At 47.3% G+C, this 23,124-nt stretch overlaps 1 protein-coding gene and 1 pseudogene across 1 annotated transcript in view; one reads left to right on the forward strand and one right to left on the reverse strand.

Moving 5' to 3' along the window:
- LOC126473188 (carboxypeptidase N subunit 2-like) overlaps positions 1 to 16,120 on the forward strand; it is a 110,157-nt gene extending 94,037 nt beyond the window's left edge. Inside the window, exons 4-5 of the mRNA XM_050100082.1 lie at positions 4,568 to 4,954; positions 12,822 to 16,120. Coding sequence (XP_049956039.1) covers positions 4,568 to 4,954; positions 12,822 to 13,181 — 747 coding nt within the window. The 3' untranslated portion in view covers positions 13,182 to 16,120. The remainder of the gene's footprint in view (positions 1 to 4,567; positions 4,955 to 12,821) is intronic.
- Positions 16,121 to 20,913: 4,793 nt separating this feature from the next.
- On the reverse strand, positions 20,914 to 21,031 carry LOC126476219 (5S ribosomal RNA; annotated as a pseudogene).
- Between the last annotated feature and the right edge of the window lie 2,093 nt (positions 21,032 to 23,124).

The following is a 23,124-nucleotide window of genomic DNA, read 5'->3' on the forward strand; positions in this document are numbered from 1 at the left end:
GTCGTCAGACTTGCCCTCACCTCCTCGCCCAGCCGCCGCAGCTCAATTCAGGAGAGACAGATGGTGTGTCTGTCGTAGCGCAGCTTCCCCTGCGTCACGCACCCTTTGCTTTCGCTTTGGATTGGGAGACTTGTCCAGGATGTGAGGAACGGCGGCGCCCAGACAGCAGGAGCCCAGGCTCGTCGTCAGACTTGCCCTCACCTCCTCGCCCAGCCGCCGCAGCTCAATTCAGGAGAGACAGATGGTGTGTCTGTCGTAGCGCAGCTCCCCCTGCGCCACGCACCCTTTGCTTTCGCTTTGGATTGGGAGACTTGTCCAGGATGTGACGAGCGGCGGCGCCCAGACAGCAGGAGCCCAGCCTCGTCGTCAGACTTGCCCTCACCTCCTCGCCCAGCCGCCGCAGCTCAATTCAGGAGAGACAGATGGTGTGTCTGTCGTAGCGCAGCTCCCCCTGCGCCACGCACCCTTTGCTTTCGCTTTGGATTGGGAGACTTGTCCAGGATGTGACGAGCGGCGGCGCCAGGACAGCAGGAGCCCAGGCTCGTCGTCAGACTTGCCCTCACCTCCTCGCCCAGCCGCCGCAGCTCAATTCAGGAGAGACAGATGGTGTGTCTGTCGTAGCGCAGCTCCCCCTGCGCCACGCTCCCTTTGCTTTCGCTTTGGATTGGGAGACTTGTCCAGGATGTGACGAGCGGCGGCGCCCAGACAGCAGGAGCCCAGGCTCGTCGTCAGACTTGCCCTCACCTCCTCGCCCAGCCACCGCGGCTCAATTCAGGAGAGACAGATGGTGTGTCTGTCGTAGCGCAGCTCCCCCTGCGCCACGCACCCTTTGCTTTCGCTTTGGATTGGGAGACTTGTCCAGGATGTGACGAGCGGCGGCGCCCAGACGGCAGGAGCCCAGGCTCGTCGTCAGACTTGCCCTCACCTCCTTGCCCAGCCACCGCGGCTCAATTCAGGAGAGACAGATGGTGTGTCTGTCGTAGCGCAGCTTCCCCTGCGCCACGCACCCTTTGCTTTCGCTTTGGATTGGGAGACTTGTCCAGGATGTGACGAGCGGCGGCGCCCAGACAGCAGGAGCCCAGGCTCGTCGTCAGACTTGCCCTCACCTCCTCGCCCAGCCGCCGCAGCTCAATTCCGGAGAGACAGATGGTGTGTCTGTCGTAGCGCAGCTCCCCCTGCGCCACGCACCCTTTGCTTTCGCTTTGGATTGGGAGAGTTGTCCAGGATGTGACGAGCGGCGGCGCCCAGACAGCAGGAGCCCAGGCTCGTCGTCAGACTTGCCCTCACCTCCTCGCCCGGCCGCCGCAGCTCAATTCAGGAGAGACAGATGGTGTGTCTGTCGTAGCGCAGCTCCCCCTGCGCCACGCACCCTTTGCTTTCGCTTTGGATTGGGAGACTTGTCCAGGATGTGACGAGCGGCGGCGCCCAGACGGCAGGAGCCCAGGCTCGTCGTCAGACTTGCCCTCACCTCCTCGCCCAGCCGCCGCAGCTCAATTCAGGAGAGACAGATGGTGTGTCTGTCGTAGCGCAGCTCCCCCTGCGCCACGCACCCTTTGCTTTCGCTTTGGATTGGGAGACTTGTCCAGGATGTGACGAGCGGCGGCGCCCAGACAGCAGGAGCCCAGGCTCGTCGTCAGACTTGCCCTCACCTCCTCGCCCAGCCACCGCGGCTCAATTCAGGAGAGACAGATGGTGTGTCTGTCGTAGCGCAGCTCCCCCTGCGCCACGCACCCTTTGCTTTCGCTTTGGATTGGGAGACTTGTCCAGGATGTGACGAGCGGCGGCGCCCAGACGGCAGGAGCCCAGGCTCGTCGTCAGACTTGCCCTCACCTCCTTGCCCAGCCACCGCGGCTCAATTCAGGAGAGACAGATGGTGTGTCTGTCGTAGCGCAGCTTCCCCTGCGCCACGCACCCTTTGCTTTCGCTTTGGATTGGGAGACTTGTCCAGGATGTGACGAGCGGCGGCGCCCAGACAGCAGGAGCCCAGGCTCGTCGTCAGACTTGCCCTCACCTCCTCGCCCAGCCGCCGCAGCTCAATTCAGGAGAGACAGATGGTGTGTCTGTCGTAGCGCAGCTCCCCCTGCGCCACGCACCCTTTGCTTTCGCTTTGGATTGGGAGACTTGTCCAGGATGTGACGAGCGGCGGCGCCCAGACAGCAGGAGCCCAGGCTCGTCGTCAGACTTGCCCTCACCTCCTCGCCCAGCCGCCGCAGCTCAATTCAGGAGAGACAGATGGTGTGTCTGTCGTAGCGCAGCTCCCCCTGCGCCACGCACCCTTTGCTTTCGCTTTGGATTGGGAGACTTGTCCAGGATGTGACGAGCGGCGGCGCCCAGACGGCAGGAGCCCAGGCTCGTCGTCAGACTTGCCCTCACCTCCTTGCCCAGCCACCGCGGCTCAATTCAGGAGAGACAGATGGTGTGTCTGTCGTAGCGCAGCTTCCCCTGCGCCACGCACCCTTTGCTTTCGCTTTGGATTGGGAGACTTGTCCAGGATGTGAGGAACGGCGGCGCCCAGACAGCAGGAGCCCAGGCTCGTCGTCAGACTTGCCCTCACCTCCTCGCCCAGCCGCCGCAGCTCAATTCAGGAGAGACAGATGGTGTGTCTGTCGTAGCGCAGCTCCCCCTGTGGCACGCACCCTTTGCTTTCGCTTTGGATTGGGAGACTTGTCCAGGATGTGACGAGCGGCGGCGCCCAGACGGCAGGAGCCCAGGCTCGTCGTCAGACTTGCCCTCACCTCCTCGCTTAGCTGCCGCAGCTCAATTCAGGAGAGACAGATGGTGTGTCTGTCGTAGCGCAGCTCCCCCTGCGCCACGCACCCTTTGCTTTCGCTTTGGATTGGGAGACTTGTCCAGGATGTGACGAGCGGCGGCGCCCAGACGGCAGGAGCCCAGGCTCGTCGTCAGACTTGCCCTCACCTCCTCGCCCAGCCACCGCGGCTCAATTCAGGAGAGACAGATGGTGTGTCTGTCGTAGCGCAGCTTCCCCTGGGCCACGCGCCCTTTGCTTTCGCCTCGGGATGGGGGCGCTTCACGTCCTTCCTTGACACGACAAACCTCACCGTTCAACACAGCCCAGAGTTGTAGGATATTAGCCCGGGTCTAATGTTGTGGAGTTTGACATCAACGAGACGGTGCGGCACTCAAACCCGAGGTACGTTCTCCAGAGGGCCTCCAACGTACTGGGGGATCATGACCACCATGTCTCACCCACCGCTTTTGACAATTCACGGTGGGCCGGTGCGGACCAGTCAGGATTGGACTCAGTTAAGGGCTAGCCTTTTAACGTCATGCATGGCCGGCCCTTCCCGTGTTAGCTTCACTCCATCTAAGGAGGCTACTGAGCACCAGGGCCACGTCCAGGCCACGGGATAGGACGTTGCGTTAGATCACTCCGATTGCGGTTTATCGAATCGCGACATTGCTGCTCGCGTTGGTCGAGATCCAATGACTGTTAGCAGAATATGGAATCGGTGGGTTCAGGAGGGTAATAAGGAACGCCGTGCTGGATCCCAACGTCCTCGTATCACTAGCAGTCGAGATGACAGGCATCTTATCCGCATGGCTGTAACGGATCGTGCAGCCACGTCTCGATCCCTGAGTCAACAGATGGGGACGTTTGCAAGACAACAACCATCTGCACAAACAGTTCGACGACGTTTGCAACAGCATGGACCATCAGCTCGGAGACCATGGCTGCGGTTACCCTTGACGTTGCATCACAGACAGGAGCGCCTGCGATGGTGTACTCAACGACGAACCTGGGTGCACGAATGACAAAACGTCGTTTTTTCGGATTAATCCAGGTTCTGTTTACAGCCTCAAGATGGTCGCATCCGTGTTTGGCGACATCGCGATGAACGCACATTGGAAGCATGTATTCGTCATCGCCATACTGGCGTATCACCCGGCGTGATGGCATGGGGTGCCTTTGGTTACACGTCTCGGTCACCTCTTGTTCGCATTGACGACACTTTGAACAGTGGACGTTACATTTCAGATGTGTTACAACCCGTGGCTCTACCCTTCATGCGATCCCTGCGAAACCCTACATTTCAGCAGGATAATGCACGACCGCAAGTTCCAGGCCCTGTACAAGCCTTTCTGGATACAGAAAATGTTCGACTGCTGCCCTGGCCAGTACATTCTCCAGATCTCTCACCAATTGAAAACGTCTGGTCAATGGTGGCCGAGCAACTGGCTCGTCACAATACGCCAGTCACTACTCTTGATGAAATGTGGTATCGTGTTGAAGCGTACTTGTACACGCCATCCAAGCTCTGTTTGACTCAATGCCCAGGCGTGTCAAGGCCGTTATTACGGCCAGAGGTGGTTGTTCTGGGTACTGATTTCTCAGGATCTATGCACCCAAATTGCGTGAAAATGTAATTACATGTCAGTTCTAGTATAATTTATTTGTCCAATGAATACCCGTTTATCATCTGCATTTCTTCTTGGTGCAGCAATTTTAATGTCCAGTAGTTTTTAACTGTTTGGCAGAATGGTGCAGCTCAGTGGGTCACTTGTTCCAGCACGTATTTCGACTGAATGCGGTGCTACCTCGTTACAGAACCTGCCGCAGCTGCTGGAGCTGCGGCTGGACGGGAACAGACTGATGCAGGGCCCCCTGGGCCCGCTGCAGGCGCCCAAGCTGCAGCGGCTGTCGGCGGCGGACTGCGCGCTGCAGTCGGTGCAGCCCAACCTGCTGGCGGCGGCGCCGGAGCTGCGCTACCTGGACCTGCAGGCCAACCGCCTGCGCACGCTCTGGCTGGCCAACGAGTCGGCCGAGGCGCACCTCGTGCTGCTCGACGTGGAGCGCAACCCACTGGAGTGCGACTGCGCGCTGCGCGACACCTGGAACTGGGCCGAGGAGCACGTGGACGAGGCCAACGTCTACTGCGGGGAGCCGCCGCGGCCCTGGCAGGACGTGCAGCTCCACAAGCTCGACTGTGACAAGGTAACGGCGCTCGTGACTCCCCTCTCGAGACACATTTCAGTAGAAGCGATCGTACGAGAGGCGTTCGATAGGTAATGTAACACATTTTACTCTTGGGCGATTTTGGTTGAAAAAATTGCGGAGTTTGTTGTGGCTCATCGTGCAATACTCCTGCTTCAGCCCCTGTAGTTTAATCGCGTTCCGATAGGTGGCCGAGCTGTAGATAGCCTTCAAAATGTGCGTGTGTAATGGAAATATGTTCCAAACAGGGAGCTGTCATTGAGTTTCTTCTGGCAGAAAACCAGAGCATCCCAAATATTCATAGGCGCTACCAGAATTTGTGCAGAGATCTGGCACTTAATAAGAAAGTGGCTACATGTTGGAAAGACAACGGCCTTGCCGCAGTGGATACACCAGTTAGATTACCAAAGTTAAGCGCTGTCGGGCGTGGCCGGCACTTGGATGGGTGACCATCCCGGCTGCCATGCGCTGTTGCCATTTTCAGGGGTGCACTCAGCGTCTTGATGCCAATTGAGAAGCTACCCGACCGAATAGTAGCGGCTCCGGTCAAAGAAAACCATCATAATGACCGGGAGAGCGGAGCGCTAACCCCACGCCCCTCCTATCCGCATCCTCAGCTGAGGATGACACGGTGGCCGGATGGTCCCGATGGGCCACTTGTGGCCTGAAGACAGAGTGCTAGATGTTGGACGATACGTCTGTCATTATCGCAACAAGGTCGCGCAAGACTGTCCACACACGGCTGTGACCCCCGCAATGTTGGAACGTGCGGACACTCTCATTTGAGATGATCGACAAATCAAACTCAAACACCTCGCTGCTCAACAGAATGTCTGTGTTTGTAATGCTGACACACTCGTCCACCTCTTTGGGAACTCAAAGGTGTGTGCCACCTGCGTTACTCACCTCTTAATAGAAGACCATGAAGAGCACCGAAGAACCATGTGTGTGAAATTGCTTCCGCGTTTTGAGACTGATCGTGACAATTTTCCGTCGAACATTGTCACAGGCGATGAAACACGGATTCATCACTTCGGACTGAGATGTCCGCAGCTGCCGGCCGGAGTGGTCGTGCGGTTCTAGGCGCTACAGTCTGGAACCGCAAGACCGCTCCGGTCGCAGGTTCGAATCCTGCCTCGGGCATGGATGTGTGTGATGTCCTTAGGTTAGTTTGGTTTAAGTAGTTCTAAGTTCTAGGGGACTAATGACCTCAGAAGTTGAGTCTCATAGTGCTCAGAGCCATTTCTGTCCGCAGCTCATGGTCGCGTTATCCCTTCCAGAGCACGGGGTCCAGGGTTCGATTCCCATACATGTCCTCCCTGTGACGTTCCGTAATCCTGTATCATTGCGGAGATTATGTTGAAAAATATAGTTATGTAGCCAAAAGAGTGCGGAATGATATTGCCACGTAAAGAAAGGTGTAGGTATATGAACGACGAACACTAACTTCACTTAACGAAGGTTTATTCAGCACTTGCACACACAAGAGCCCGGAGCTAACTGCCTACAGCCACAACACATACTGTGTATACACAGCTACAGAACATTCCAGTACAATGATTCTTGCCGTTTGTGGATACTTGTAGAATGTACTCGAACCGAATATAGAAATTAAAATATTTCAGTTGAGGTGTATCTTGAACTCACAACCCTTCATGCATCAAGCTAGTATCCTAACCACTACAGTACGGTGGCTGCGCTTCTTGCCTTCTTCTGCGACAACAAAGTGAATTCGAATCCTCAATAAAACCAACCTGCTTTCTGAAAAAAATGTGTTGCATTACTTATTGAACATCCTCGTATTTATATGTATATCAAATACCATATTTCACAGCTAACTTTTGTAGAACAAAGTAGCACGAAAACCAAATTGTCTCGAAAATGACAAAAATTCCAGAAATTAGGAGCTATATTTTACACAGGATACATGCCAGTTGCTTATATGGTGAGCCTGCCCAACCGCACAGGATTACACTCCGACCTGCAGACATACGAAGCTACATATTTCCAGGTTGGCCACATCTGTCACCAACAGCAAATCCGACAGTTTGTAAATTCAGTGGTGGAACCGACAAACCACAATCATTTGTGTGATGGTGGGCAAATAGGACAGACCGTCCACTAAGATGGGAAAAACAGTATGACTGACTTCCCGAACTAAGTGAAAACGACTGAAAGAAAAAGCATTCCTCTCGTTTACGTGCTCACACAAAGTCTTCAGACATGTATTCACACTAAGAGAAATGTTGACAATTGTCACTTCATTCTTCGGTTTTATATTGTGTAAGATACGATTTCGTCAACGTTGTGAGAGTTTGTTGGTATTGCACACCCTATACTAATTGCGTGAGACACGTATTTCTCAATTTTTTTGACAAATCCCTTTAAAACGCCATATTTATCTGAACTGCAGTTTCTTGGATGTTATGCTAAAGGTCTTACATAAAAAGTATAATTATTACATTAAATTATTTTATATATTGTTATTTTAATTAATATTAGGGGGAGCAGTTGGGAACAGTAACACACTGTATCCCCTCCACCTCCCCCGAGAACTATGCGTCTGAGAAATGCTATTTTCTTTTTGGTTAAAAACGAATGTTGTAAGCTTTTTATAAAAGAAATTATCTGTATGTGAGAAAAACTTTCTCCTCGTGTAACATATATTTCAAGTACATTATTTATTTGGTGAACAAAACTGACGGGTGGATGACCCTGTGTTCCGCATGTGAACAGTGTCGTGAAATAAAACTTCAAAGTTTTGAAGTTGGAAATAAAGAAAATGAATCGAATTAAATACCAAAAGAAGTTAATTGTGTTCTCAATGAAAACTATATAACCTAAACTCACTACAGAAGTGTATTAGGAAGGCTGCGTGATATGAAGTGCATTGTTTCACTTGGAATATCCACAAAAATAAATTGCTTCTCTGCTCGTAAGAAAATAACCATTTGACATCATCAATACTGTTCAATGAAAATCAGTCTGCTTGCTAGCACGACGCCTGAACAGTCCCTACTACACATTGTTTGCACAAGAATGTAAGGTGACTTACCTCAGCCGGCCGAAGTGGCGGTGCGGTTCTAGGTGCTGCCGTCTGGAACCGCGAGACCGCTACGGTCGCAGGTTCGAATCCTGCCTCGGGCATGGATGTGTGTGATGTCCTTAGGTTAGTTAGGTTTAACTAGTTCTAAGTTCTAGGGGACTAATGACCTCAGAAGTTGAGTCTCATAGTGCTCAAAGCCATTTGAACCATTTGACTTACCTCTTACTCAGCATGCCTTTTTTTGTATGATGTACTGGCGTTTTCGAAAGCAAATACAAATCAGCAGATGCAGAAACTAAAGAAAAATAAAGTACTCACTACAAATTTCTTTCTTTCTGCTTGTCAGAAGCAATGTATGATCTCGTGTGGCGTGAGGTACAATGCACACACGACAAAAGATTCATAACTTAACTATAAATCATGCAGGTAGGTTTTACTGTAAAGAAAATCGTTTTTGAGAAATCGTACTATGATTATTGACAAGAAGACTGCAGAACATAATAAGACTCTAAAAATTACAAAATTCTCTCATTACAAACAAACTACAAACATACCTTTAAAATTCCTCCAAAATTTTCTCCGTCAGTATAAAGAACCAGAAAGTATTATAAATGAGTTTTCATTTTCGTAATAAAGTATTCCAGACAGCTTTTACCAGATTCACAAATAACAGATTTCTTTCTCTGAAAAACTGAAATGCTCGCTGCTATTAGTTACTATTAAAATCAGACTTGATCACAAATTTATTTATTCTGGTAAAACCGGTTTCGACCACGCCATCTTCAGACCAAAATGCTGTATGAGCAGGAGCCTCCTTCTGGTGGTAAATCACTGCTCGCTACTATGCCTCAGATAAGAGTACTCCACCGCTGCATAACTAACTGACTAAGAAGTCAACACACAAAACTTAAAACAAAGTCAAGGATCTCATTCAATACTGACACAGTGATCTCATTCATCTTCGTACAAGTACAATAAAGATTAATTACTTACAGTAGCGAAAAAAAGTACACTGATAAGCCAAACCGTTATGACCAGCTACTTAAAAGCGTGTTGGTCCATTTCTGGAACGCAATTCAGCAGTGATTCTGCGTGCCATGGATTCGATAAGTACTTCATAGGTTCCAGAGATTTGTGGCACCACATGCGTCCGCACACGTCACACACTTCCCATAATTTACGGGCGGGTGGTTTGTGGGGCGCGGAACTGTTGCCCGATAGCATCCCAGCAGGGTTTCATCGGATACAGATAAGCCGAATCTGGCATCCAAGATGTCAACGTGAGTATACTATCATACCCCTCAGACCATTGCAGCACGATTCTGGCCTTGTGACACGGACAGTTATCCTACTGAAGATGCCATCGCTGTTGAGAAAGACATCAAGCACAAGGGGTTACAGCTGGTCCCTAGTAATGCTCACGTAGTCCGCAGCTGTCACGATGTCTTAGATTCCTACCGCCGGTCCCATGGAAGCACAGGAGAATGTCCCCCTAGCATAAAACTGCTCCCAACGGCCTGCGTCCGTGGAGAGCTGCATGTTTCGAACAGCCGTATCTGGACACGACCATCAACCTGGTTTAACAATAAACGGGATTCATCCGACCAGACGTCGCGATTCCATTGACTCGCGTTCCAGTCTCGATGATCCCGTGCCCACTGCAATCATAATTGATGATAGTTTTGGATCAACTTGGGAACACGCAGGAGTCCTCTGCTACGGAACACCATGTTCAACATCATGCGCTGTATGGTGTGTTTTAAAACACTTGTGTCAGCCAGCGCCAGCACTCCGTCTCAGATCTGCCACAGATCGCCACCTATCCTGCTAGCCTCCATTCCCAAGGTATGTCGATCATTCTTCAGCCACTTTCCACAGATACTCACGACAGTAGCACACGAACAACCGACCAGCTCCCAGACACTGGGCCACAACAATCTGGCTTTTGTGAAAGTCGCTTAAGCCGGCGGATTTCCGCAATTGACCCATTTACCGTAGCTAGAATGATTCCTCATTTTTATAATTAATTGGTTCCGTGAGTCATTTAAGTCGCATTTTATTATCTACGATAATGATGGAAGCAGACGACATTAATTAAAATTTGTACTGCGGCCGGGACTCGAACACGGGTCTTCTTGCTTGCTAGCAAAACTGCTACCCATTACACCTCCGCAGTATAACGGTAAACATTGCTGCACAGATTACCTAAGCTGAGCGCCCTCCACAACATAAACTTCATTTTTCCCTTGCATATTGTCACTACAGCTAGAGCTCTCCGATATTGGCAAGATCACCAATGGTAGAAGGACGTCGCATTACGACCAATGCTGGGGTGCTTGCCAATATCGTAGGGCCCTGGCAGTAGTGACAATATGTAAGGGAAAAATCAATTGATGTTTATGTTGAGGAGGGCACTCAGCTTGGGTAGTTCGTGCAGCAGTGTTGACCATCGTACTGCGGTAGTGTGTTGTTGTTGTTGTGGTCTTCAGTCCAGAGACTGGTTTGATGCAGCTATCCATGCTACTCTATCCTGTGCAAGCTTCTTCATCTCCCAGTACCTACTGCAACTTACATCCTCCTGAATCTGTTTAGTGTATTCATCTTTTGGTCTGCCTGTACGATTTTTACCCTCCGCGCTGCCCTCCAGTACTAAATTGGTGATCCCTTGATGCCTCAGAATATGTTCTACCAACCGATCTCTTCTTCTAGTCACGTTGTGGCACAAATTTCTCTTCTCCCCAATTATATTCAATACCTCCTCATTAGTTATGTGATTTACCCATCTAACCTTCAGCATTCTCCTGTAGCACCACATTTTGAAAGCTTATACTCTCTTTTTGTCTAAACTGTTTATCGTCCACGTTTCACTTCCATACATGGCTACACTCCATACAAATACTTTCAGAAACGACTTCCTGACACTTAAATCTATACTCGATGTTAACAAATTTCTCTTCTTCAGAAACGCTTTCCTTGCCATTGCCAGTCTACATTTTATATCCTCTCTACTTCGACCATCATCAGTTATTTTGCTCCCCAAATAGCAAAACTCCTTTACTATTTTAAGTGTCTCATTTCCTAATCTAATTCCCTCAGCATCACCCGACTTAATTCTACTGCATTCCATTATCCTTGTTTTGCTTTTGTTTATGTTCATCTTTTATCCTCCTTTCAAGACACTGTCCATTCCGTTCAGCTGCTCTTCCAAGTTCTTTGCTGTCTCTGACAGAATTACAATGTCATCGGCGACCCTCAAAGTTTTTATTTCTTCTCCATGGATTTTAATTCCTACTCCGAATTTTTCTTTTGTTTCCTTTACTGCTTGCTCAATATACGGATTGAATAACATTGGGGATAGGCTACAACTCTGTCTCATTCCCTTCCCAACCACTGCTTCCCTTTCATGCCCCTCGACTCTTATAACTGCCATCTGGTTTCTGCACAAATTGTAAATAGCCTTTCGTTCCCAGTATTTTATCCCTGCCACCTTCAGAATTTGAAACAGAGTATTCCAGTCAACATTGTCAAAAGTTTACTCTAAGTCTACAAATGCTAGAAACGTAGGTTTGCCTTTCCTTAATCTACCTTCTAAGATAAGTCGTAGGGTCAGTATTGCCTCACGTGTTCCAACATTTCTACGTAACACAAACTGATCTGCCCCGAGGTCGGCTTCTACAAGTTTTCCCATTCGTCTATAAAGAATTCGCGTTAGTATTTTGCAGCCGTGACTTATTAAACTGATAGTTCTTTTATTTTCACATCTGTCAACACCTGCTTTCTTTGGGATTGGAATTATTATATTCTTCTTGAAGTCTGAGGGTATTTCGCCTGTCTCATACATTTTGTTCACCAGATGGTAGAGTTTTGTCAGGGCTGGTTCTCCCGAGGCTATCAGTAGTTCTAATGGAATGTTGTCTACTTACGGGGCCTTGTTTCGACTTAGATCTTTCAGTGCTCTGTCAAACTCTTCACGCAGTATCATATCTCTCATTTCATGTTCATCTACATTCTCTTCCATTTCTATAATATTGTCCTCAAGAACATCGCCCTTGTACAGACCCTCTATATACTTCTTCCAACTTTCTGGTTTCCCTTCTTTGCTTAGAACTGGGTTTCCATCTGAGCTCTTGATATTCTTACAAGTGGTTCTCTTTTCTCCAAAGGTCTCTTTAATTTTCCTGTAGGCAGTTACCCCTAGTGAGATAAGCCTCTACATCCTTAAATTTCTCCTCTAGCCATGCCTGCTTAGCCATTTTGCACTTCCTGTCGATCTCATTTTTGAGACGTTTGTATTCCTTTTTGCCTGCTTCATTTACTGCATTTTTATATTTTCTCCTTTCATCAATTAAATTCAGTATTTCTTCTGTCACCCAAGGATTTCTACTAGCCCTCGTCTTTTTACCTACTTGATCCTCTGCTGCCTTCACTACTTCATCCCTCAGAGCTACCCATTCTTCTACTACTGTTTTTCTTTCCCCCATTCCTGTCAATTGTTCCCTTATTCTCTCACTGAAACGCTGTGCAACCTCTGGTTTAGTCAGTTTATCCATGTCCCATCTTTTTGCTTTAGCCGGAGGATTTCCGCAATTGCCCATTTGTCTCCGCTCCGCTCATATTGTTGTCTTACCGCACCACGTGTCTCAGCGCCACCAGGCAGCATACAACCTCGCGATGGCCTGTGGTCATAATGTTTTGGCTCATCACTTAATGTTAAATGTTACAATGTTAAATGGAGATTAGCATTAATGGTAAAAGAAAAGTAAGGAAGTTAGTAGTACAATGTTAAGCGTAGGTACTGATCTTCCATTTTTCTGCTCACAGACGCCAGGGGAGACGGCGAGTACGGTGTCGAGCGTCACTGGTGCCACTACTACTGGCACCAGTAGTGGCGGCACTGCCGGCGCCAGCACGGGCGGCAGCGAGGCGGGGGCGGCGGCGCTGTGGGCGTCGCTGTCTCTGCTGGCGGTTCTGGCCGCGGTGGGCGGCGCGCTACTTTTCGTCTACCGGCACGAAGTGCTGGCGCGCTACTTCAGCCCGGAGGCGCGCGCCGCTGCCTCCGGGGGCAACGACGTCCTGCCACTCGAGCGCAACCACACCAACGCCACTGACGACGTCCCCATCGGACTGCCGGACATCGGCCAGCCCCACGAAGGCGGCGTCGCCCCCTGGCTCCGACAGTGACCTGCGCTGCGCCTCTGTTGACGGGATCCTGATTTGGGGGTGACTTCTCGGTAGACGCCACCCCAGATGCCAGTTCCTGACGGCGACAGTGCCACTGACTGAGATGGGGCAACATTACCTCCGGCGGCACATGTTTCCAGTGACTGAATCGAACCACGTACCGCCTTCAGTGAGCTCGTCTGTTTCCTTCCCCTCAGTCGCTGTCTCGCGCTCTCTGGATACATGCACAGCGACAAAAGACAGCACTCGTGCGTGTCACCATCCTTAAAATCCCCAACGCCGCTCCGTGAGTTCTAAGAGCTACACGGTCAGAACGGAAGGGACGAAACCAAAGTGATCCGAGAATCCTCTGTGCCATTCAAGAATCATTGAACACGTGTGATGATTTACCCATCAAACTCTTTCTGCACTATGTCAAATGGAACATTGCCTCATCCGTCATTTGGGAGGTGTAGTAGTGCAGGCATACAGAGACGAACAAAATATCGCCTTAATGTCGTAGTTTTCCTATACCAATAGATTGCGCATGTTCTGCGTTGGAAACGTTTCAGAACTGTTGCTACTGAAGCGAGGTTATCACATCCTGCGTTATGGCTTCCTTTGCACGCTGCGTGGTTCTTTAGTGGGTACAGGAGCAAGGATCAGATGACGTTCATGAACGGAGAACTCCGACATTAATTTATTCTACATCTAATATCAAATAGTAAAAATAATAGATAACTTCGTTGCTGTATTTGCAGCGTCAGTCGCTAACAGTAGATCTGAATACAGAAATATATACAGATACAAAAGATTTATAAAACTGTTACTCTTCAGTACAACGTCTATTCAGAAGATTTCGCGCCCTGGCCACTATGAAAGTTTGTAACTGTAATCAACTGGTGCACACGCAAAATGGACTCAGTGCATGAATGTTCGAACTTAAGTACACACGTCGCTGGAGCTGCGGAGAAGGGATGCTTGCATCTCATTGGCAATGACGTAATCGTTCGTGGCCAGCGCCCACGTGCAGCGGTGGCGCCTGTAGGAACTGCGGCGGCGTAACTGGCGGCGCGTTTATTTGAAAGTGCGGTCGACCAGATAACGGCCGATACCGCACCTACTCGGTTTCGTAAATAATTGTGTAAACGTTTCCGACAGTTTGAGGAGCCAAAACTGCAAAGAAGTGGTTCTAAATGCAGGAGGATTTACAGTTCTAGATTCGCAGTCAACTGGATAACATCATCATATTCAGTGGTGTAAACTTTCCATCGTTAAATCTCGTACCCTAAGGCGTTTGGATTGTCTTGATAAACACTGACAACGATAATAACGCACAGTTCCCGAATTTTTAATGGTCATTGCAGCTTAATGATTCAGGAACGTGTATAGACAGAATGACTCGAACAGTGATCCATGCGATCTGGAATGCTGTCAACATGAAGGATTAAATATTTTACAGAAGCCACCATTCATAAATGGGCGTTTCACTTTGATCTCTGTTTCTACTGTCAACATGAAAGACGGAATATTTTACGCAAGTCGCCAGTGATAAATGCGAGCTTAATTTTCACGACTCTTTGTGTATAAAGTGGTGATATTGTTGCTGATAAACAAGGACGTCTTCGCCAAAACCTACGGAATATTCGCCGGCCACGAACTGTTATAAGAAGAACATATCATAAGTTCAGTGTAAAAAAAAAAAAAAAAAGAAAAGAAAGAAAAAACAGTGATAGCATTACGTACTTGGGATGGGAGCGCTTCCCACGCTTCAGTGTACCAGATGCGACAACTGTCTATCAACTGTTCTTGGGTCAATGAAGCTGAGAAAAAATGTGAGCGTAGCAGGGTTAATGTGTAAAACAGCCATTGCAAAAAGTTTGTAATCCAGCATTTTGGTTCACGTTAGTGCATGAAAGACTACAATACTCTACCACCGTAGTGTTACTTACTATGACGTTGTGTGTTCATCCCGATTCCTAGTCATTTGTCGGCGATTCTGCATACTGAATATTGAACGGAAGAGCCGAAAAGGGATTTGTGAAGAAGTTCAGGGTAAAAAGTGAAGCACGATACTCGATTCAACCTTCAGCGTCCCTTATAATTCCCAGTGATGCTAAATACTCGTACAAGGAATCAAATGACGAAATAACCGAAGACAATTAAACTGAGTTCCTATACGTTCGAGTTCTTCGACCGGATTCATTCCTAGTTATTATTATTTTCCATTACATTCCAGTTGGCAGTGTTCAGCTTTGTTGACTACGTTTTTGTGAAAAAAGGTTTATAAAGTGCATGTATTTCGTTATATGTAATACTTATTCAAATACTAAGTTAAAACTGCTTAAAATGGAACAAGGTACAGTTTTATTTTTCACTCGATTTAAATTAAAATATTATTGTTAAACACTCAATTATAGAAACAGATTCATTCTTTAATAATCCAACATCTTATGCATGCAAAGACATAATTTTCCTGCAAAATATTTTCCTTATACTTCCTTGTTAATTATGCACAAGCAACAAGAAAAATTAAATATAGCTACATTGAGTCAACGCTATCCATCTTAAAGAGAAAGAGTCACAGAATAGAAGTGTCTTAACAATTGAAAATCTCATTTTCTTCTGACATCAGTTTAAGAGCTCATACAATGTTGCATTCATTAGAAAAGTATTATAATAATTGGCAGTTACATCCGCAGGTTTTCATTAATGAAGTGCTCCACTGAATATTGCTATATAAATATGTTCCTATCAATTTTTCTTTAATTACGTCCAATTTATCTCTGTCCAAATGACATTTAATCACTCCTGAAAAAAAAATTGGCTCTTCACTCGATTCACAAGCACCTAATTGCCCAAATTATTTTCAGGTATTCATGGGCCTGTACACTATTCTTACAGTTCTACATTTATTTATTTGCAGTAAATAATACGAAATAAACTGTTATTCGTTTCCATTGGTTGCATTTTTTTATTCACTTGAAACCCCTCTTCAACTAACGTTCACAACTCTCTTGCAGCTGCGGTTTAATTAAGGGAAATTGCTGTTCTAAGGACAGATATCCAGAATCACTAGTTAACAGTGTAAACTTTCCAGAAAATATGAAATTGTAGTATTTGTACAAAGCAGAGTGTTATGCTTCTTGAAAAAAGGGCAAAAACAGTGAGTGCATATCTTGTGCTATTTATAGGTTAGTACGTAAGTTCGTAACGGTTTTGTTTTGCATATTGGTATCCCGGTTGCTATACGTTTCTTTATCGACTGTCACTTTTTATTTGTAGATCACTGTTGCAATTTGAGTTTGCGTATTGTCATTTTGTCAGCGGAAGCAGCCAGGAACAACTTCGCCGTGTGTGGGGATAATGCCATCAGACAGAACAAGGCAAGAAAATGGTCTTCCTGTTTTAAGGACCATCGTTTTGACATTATTGACTCTCCACGAACAGAAAGGCCCTCACGATGAAGGTCGTTTGAACGCATTACTTCACAATGATTCACATCAGTGTACTCGAGAACTGACAAATGTCATTCTCAATCGAGAGAAGTCTTCCGAAGTAAGAGTGATTTCAGGTGTGCCACAGGGGAGTGTCGTAGGACCGTTGCTGTTCACAGTATATATAAATGACCTTGTGGATAACATCGGAAGCTCACTGAGGCTTTTTGCGGGTGGTGCTGTAGTACGAGGTGCATTCAAGTTCTAAGGCCTCCGATTTTTTTTCTCTGGACTGGAAAGAGATAGAAACATGCGCATTGTTTTAAAATAAGGCAGCGTTCATTGTCAATACGTCCCAGAGATGGCAGCACTGTACGGCAGATGGAATTTTACCGCCAGCGGCGAGAATGAGAACTGTTTTAAATACTTAAAATGGCGACGTTTTCCTTACTTGAACAGCGTGAAATCATTCGTTTTCTGAATTTGCGTGGTGTGAAACCAATTGAAATTCATCGACAGTTGAAGGAGACATGTGGTGATAGAGTTATGGATGTGTCGAAAGTGCGTTTGTGGGTGCGACAGTTTAATGAAGGCAGAACATCGTGTGACAACAAACCGAAACAACCTCGGGCTCGCACAAGCCTGTCTGACGACATGATCGAGAAAGTGGAGAGAATTGTTTTGGGGGATTGCCGATTGAACAGATCGCCTCCAGAGTTGGCATTTCTGTGGGTTCTGTGCACACAATCCTGCATGACGACCTGAAAATGCGAAAAGTGTCATCCAGGTGGGTGCCACGAATGCTGACGGACGACCACATAGCTGCCCGTGTGGCATGTTGCCGAGCAATGTTGACACGCAACGACAGCATGAATGGGACTTTCTTTTCATCGGTTGTGACAATGGATGAGACGTGGATGCCATTTTTCAATCCAGAAACAAAGCGCCAGTCAGCTCAATGGAAGAACACAGATTCACCGCCACCAAAAAAATTTCGGGTAACCGCCAGTGCTGAAAAAATGATGGTGTCCGTGTTCTGGGACAGCGAGGGCGTAATCCTTACCCATTGCGTTCCAAAGGGCACTACGGTAACAGGTGCATCCTACGAAAATGTTTTGAAGAACAAATTCCTTCCTGCACTGCAACAAAAACGTCCAGGAAGGGCTGCGCGTGTGCTGTTTCACCAAGACAACGCACCCACACATCGAGCTAACGTTACGCAACAGTTTCTTCGTGATAACAACTTTGAAGTAATTCCTCATGCTCCTTACTCACCTGACCTGGCTCCTAGTGACTTTTGGCTTTTTCCAACAATGAAAGACACTCTCCATGGTCGCACATTCACCAGCCATGCTGCTATTGCCTCAGCGATTTTCCAGTGGTAAAAACAGGCTCCTAAAGAAGCCTTCGCCGCTGCCATGGAATCATGGCGTCAGCGTTGTCAAAAATGTGTACGTCTGCAGGGCGATTTCGTCGAGAAGTAACGCCAGTTTCATCCATTTCGGGTGAGTAGTTAATTAGAAAAAAAGTCGGAGGCCTTAGAACATGAATGCACCTCGTATATCGAGATGTTGTAACAATAGAAAATTGTACTGAAATGCAGGAGGATCTGGAACGAATTGACGCATGGTGCAGGGAATGGCAATTGAATCTCAATGTAGACAAGTGTAATGCGCTGCGAATACATTGAAAGATCCTTTATCATTTAGCTACAATATAGCAGGTCAGTAACTGGAAGCACTTAATTCCATAAATTATCTGGGAGTAGGCATTAGGAGTGATTTAAAATGGAATGACCATAAAATTAATCGTCCGTAAAGCAGATGCCAGACTGAGGTTCATTGGAAGAATCTTAAGGAAATGCAGCAGCCCGAAAACAAAGGAAGTAGTGTAAGTAGGCTGTTTAGGTTTTTTTATTGGTAACGCCACCTCTGTATGAAAATCACTGGCTGTGCTGTGTGCAGTCTGTGGCTGCTTTGCATTGTTGTAATACTCGCCATTGTAGTGTTAGGCAGCTGGCTGTGAACAACGCGTAGCGTTGCGCAGTTGGAGGTGAGCCGCCAGCAGTGGTGGATGTGGGGAGAGAGATGGCGGAGATTTGTAATTTGTCATGAACTGCTATATTTATATATGATGATATCAAGGTAAATACATTGTTTGTTCTCTATTAATATCTTTCATTTGCTAACTATCCCTATCAGTAGTTAGTGCCTTCCATAGTTTGAATCTTTTATTTAGCTGGCAGTAGTGGCGCTCGCTGTATTGCAGTAGCTTGAGCAGCGAAGATTTTTGTGAGGTAAGTGATTTGTGAAAGGTATAGTTTAATGTTAGTCAGGGCCATTCTTTTGTAGGGAATTTTGAAAGTCAGATTGCGTTGCGCTAACAAAATATTGTGTGTCAGTTTAAGCACAGTCTTGTATAAATTGTTCAAAGGGGACGTTTCAGTAGGTTACAGTACACTTGTTCGCCCACTGCTTGAATACTGCTCACCAGTGTGGGATCCGTATCAGATAGCGTTGATAGAAGAGATAGAGAAGATCCAACGGAGAGCAGTGCACTTCGTTACAGGATCATTTAGTAATCGCAAAAGCTTTACGGAGATGATAGATAAACTCCAGTGGAAGACTCTGCAAGAGAGACGCTCAGTAGCTCGGTACGGGCTTTTGTTGAAGTTTCGAGAACATACCTTCACCGAGGAGACAAGCAGCATATTGCTCCCTCCTACGTAAATCTCGCGAAGAGACCATGAGGATAAAATCAGAGAGATTAGAGCCCACACAGAGGCGTACAGACAATCTTTCTTTCCACGAACAATACGAGACCGGAATAGAAGGGAGAACCGATAGAGGTACTCAAGGTACCCACCGCCACACACCGTCAGGTGGCTTGCGGAGTGCGGATGTGGATGTAGAACTGTGATCATTCCATCATCATCCGACATTTGCATGCAGTGGGGAAGGATAGAAAATCGGGTGTATGAGTACCTCATGCTCTATGCCAAAATCACAAAAACCAGAGGGTGGCCATATGAGCATCTCTGCTTGCACGTCAACTGGCTCGTGAACAACACCGACCATTCCTGTCCTGTATCGCTACTGATGACGAGAAATGGTGTCTTTACGCTAACATAATGAAAAGAAAGAAATGGTTGAGCCCAAACAAAGCAGCAACTCCCCGTGCAAAGACCTGCCTGCATACGCAAAATATCATAGCACAATGGACTCGCGTTCGGAAGGACGACGGTTCAAACCCACGTCCGACCATCCTGATTTAGGTTTTCCGTGGTTTCTCTAAATCGCTTCAGGCAAATGCCGTGATTGTTCCTCTGATTCGGCATGGCCGACTTCCTCCCCAGTCCTTTCCTAACCCGATGGGACCGATGACCTCACTATTTGGTCTCCTCCCCTCAATCAGCCAACCAACAACGGAGACGTTTCGAAGACGCAATCCAAGAACAACGACCAGCAAGACGGCGTGAAGTGATGCTACTCCACGATAAAGGCCGCCTGTACTCTGCTAGACTGACAACAAACACTATTATAGCGGCTGAGTTGGGAAGTCATTCTGCACACACCTTATTCACCTGGTCTTGCGCACTCAGATTTTTCTCCATTTCCGCTCTCTGTCGAACAGTCTTTAGGAGGAAATGTGCTACGAACATGGCTCGACGAATTCTCCTCAAAAGCACGCAATTTCTACAGTCGCGGAATGGAAAAGTTACCCCAGCGTTGGCAGACTATTGTAAATGGTGAAGGAGAATATACTATTGATGAATTAAGTCTCTGTTATGACTGTTGCACGTATTAAACTTATGGAAAAATGCTACAAACTTGCGCACCAACCGAACACATTTCTGCAACTTCAAAAGAACACGTCGGAAACGATTCGGGTTTGCTTCAGCGCCGATGGCTGTTGGAGAAGCAAGAAACAGATCAAGATTCTACTCACTGACAATTTCTTTAACACTTTATGTCTGTTGTCTAAGTTTTCACTACTAAGTCCAACATCACATGTATCTCGTTCTGCTAAGAGAATAAACATCCGGAGATATTTTTCTCTAACATCCACAATTTTTAATGTACGAGTAGAATTCGTTAGTGGAAAGTGAACCGAACTGAACTCCTCCCGAACAGACCATGAAGGCCCAACAGTACCGACCAGCCGCCGCCTCATCCTCAGACCATAAGCGTCACTGGATGCGGAGATGGAGAAGCACTCCGCTCTCCCTACCATATGTCGGTTTTCGAGACCGGAGCCGCTACTTCTCAATCAAGTAGCTCCTCCGTTTGCCTCGCAAGGGCTGAGTGCACCCCGCTTGCCAACAGCGCTCAGCAGACCGGATGATCACCCATCCAAGTGCTAGCCCAGCCCGACAGCGCTTAACTTCGGTGATCTGACGGGAACCGGTGTTACCACTGCGACAAGACCGTTGGCTTTGTGGAAAGTACACTTGGAATGTTTCTTTCGTCATGTCCTTTGAGATTCAGTACCGAGCGAGGTAACACAGTGGTTATCACACTGGATTCGGGAGGACTACGGTTCAAATCCGTCTCCAGCCATCCGGATTTAGGTTTTCCGTCATTTCCCTAACTCGCTACAGGCAAATGTGGGAATGGTTCCTAGAAAGGAATTGGAATCATACAGAGATTGTGCTCCGTCTCTAATGATCTATATGTCGATGGAGCGTTAAACCCTGATCTTCCTTCCTGCAAAGCTTCCGTGGCGTCGAGCCACTCGTAGGCGTGGCCAGAATCCACAAATTTTCGTTCGGTGCTTCAGTCTGCATATACAGATCGTTGATGTTTCAGAATTAAAAAGGCCTCTGGAAGCATATAGTTTCATTTAATTAAGATATCTGTGCCTGGGTTTCAGGCAGGATCCTGCCGAGGTGCTATTCCAACACCAGTTGGAGAGTCTCCGCATTGCTGCTCGAAATTAGGAGTAGAACCAAGTGGGCTGAGGCGTGAATGGGAATTTGAATTGAGAAGGGAGGCGTGCTAGGGTAGTCCGTGCAGTTATTCAAAGCCCCTGTGCCAGGGTGGCGTAGTGGTATGTGCATAAGCACACTGAGCAGGAAATCCTGGTTCGAATCCTAGCCTTCGTACAAACTTTATTCGTCGCTACCGTCTGTATATAAACATCACAGATGCTTGAGACTTGAAAAGGTCTCTGGAACCATATAATTTTATTTAAAAATCCACTCTCTCTCAGGGCCCGTACGCTACATATTCCTCTGCAAACTTACTCGGAAATTTTATTGGAGATCCCGTCTTTATAGTAATGGTCGCAAACCTCACTTTGACCGGCGTTGTATAAGGTTACATTCAAAACTACTCCGAAGTTACTAATATATACCCTTTAGAAATCGAACTACAAGTACTTCCAGAGGGATTCCGATATCCAGTGACTGAATCGGTTGTTTCCTGGTACTGTTTATGTTCCTCGAATAACATCAATAATATTTTGTATTGCCTCCGTCTGTCCAAGTCTACTTCCAGTTTTTACCAACGACGACAGCCCACCAATAGCGGCCATAAGGTTTTTACCCAGTAACTCTACTTCTCCGAAAAAGTGCAGGAAACGGGCTTTTATAAGTAAACGAGACAGCGCTCAGCCATCCAGGGACTCCAGTAGAATCCCGAAGAAGATCCCAGCAGAGGTATCGGAACCTCGAGCAGTGAAGGAGTCTGATGAAAAATACGACGCGGTCAGACGACTCAGAAGCTTTCAGCACCAAGTAAAAAATTACTCAAAAACATCACTCTTCGAGTTTCCATGGAAACAAATGTGATTTTTTGTCTTCAATTATACCTCACCAAATCCGCTACTTTTCCTCAACACCACCTCCTGCTAGCAACGGACTCCACAAATAACCGAGCATGTATGCAGTCACTAAACAGAAACGCTCGTCTAGATACTGAGAATTCTTTGCCCATACATGGAAAACTCTTGCGAACTTCTTTACCTGAATATATACTCGAACAGTCCACCGGTGTACTGCCAGTTCAGTGTCCAACGAGCAGTACACCCGTGGAGTGTTCGATCAATTGATACTCCAGGAGAAACAGATGAATCAGTGTCTTATACAGGAGTTTGACAAAAATATAGAAACATGCTTAATGCGGTGAAGGAAACCCATCAGAATTCAAAACAACTTCCAGTTGCCTCGCCGGCCGGTGTGGCCGAGCGGTTCTAGGCGCTTCAGTCTGGACCCGCGCGACCCCTACGGTCGCAGGTTCGAATCTTGCGTCGGGCATGGATGTGTGTGATGTCCTTAGGTCAGTTAGGTTTCAGTAGTTCTAAGTTCCAGGGGACTGATGACCTCAGATGTTAAGTCCCATAGTGCACAGAGCCATTTGAACCATTTGAACCAGTCGCCTCGGAATGGATAAATACGAGTTCTGTATCCTTTCCAAGGGGATTTTATGCCATTTTCTTTGCAAGATAGTGGCAAGTCCTGGTAACGATGGTGGTGGATATCTATCACCTACTCTTCTCTCCAAAGTAGACAACAAAGGCTTAATAAT

The sequence above is a fragment of the Schistocerca serialis genome, chromosome 4 (genome assembly GCF_023864345.2).
Source record: "Schistocerca serialis cubense isolate TAMUIC-IGC-003099 chromosome 4, iqSchSeri2.2, whole genome shotgun sequence".
Lineage (NCBI taxonomy): Eukaryota > Metazoa > Arthropoda > Insecta > Orthoptera > Acrididae > Schistocerca > Schistocerca serialis.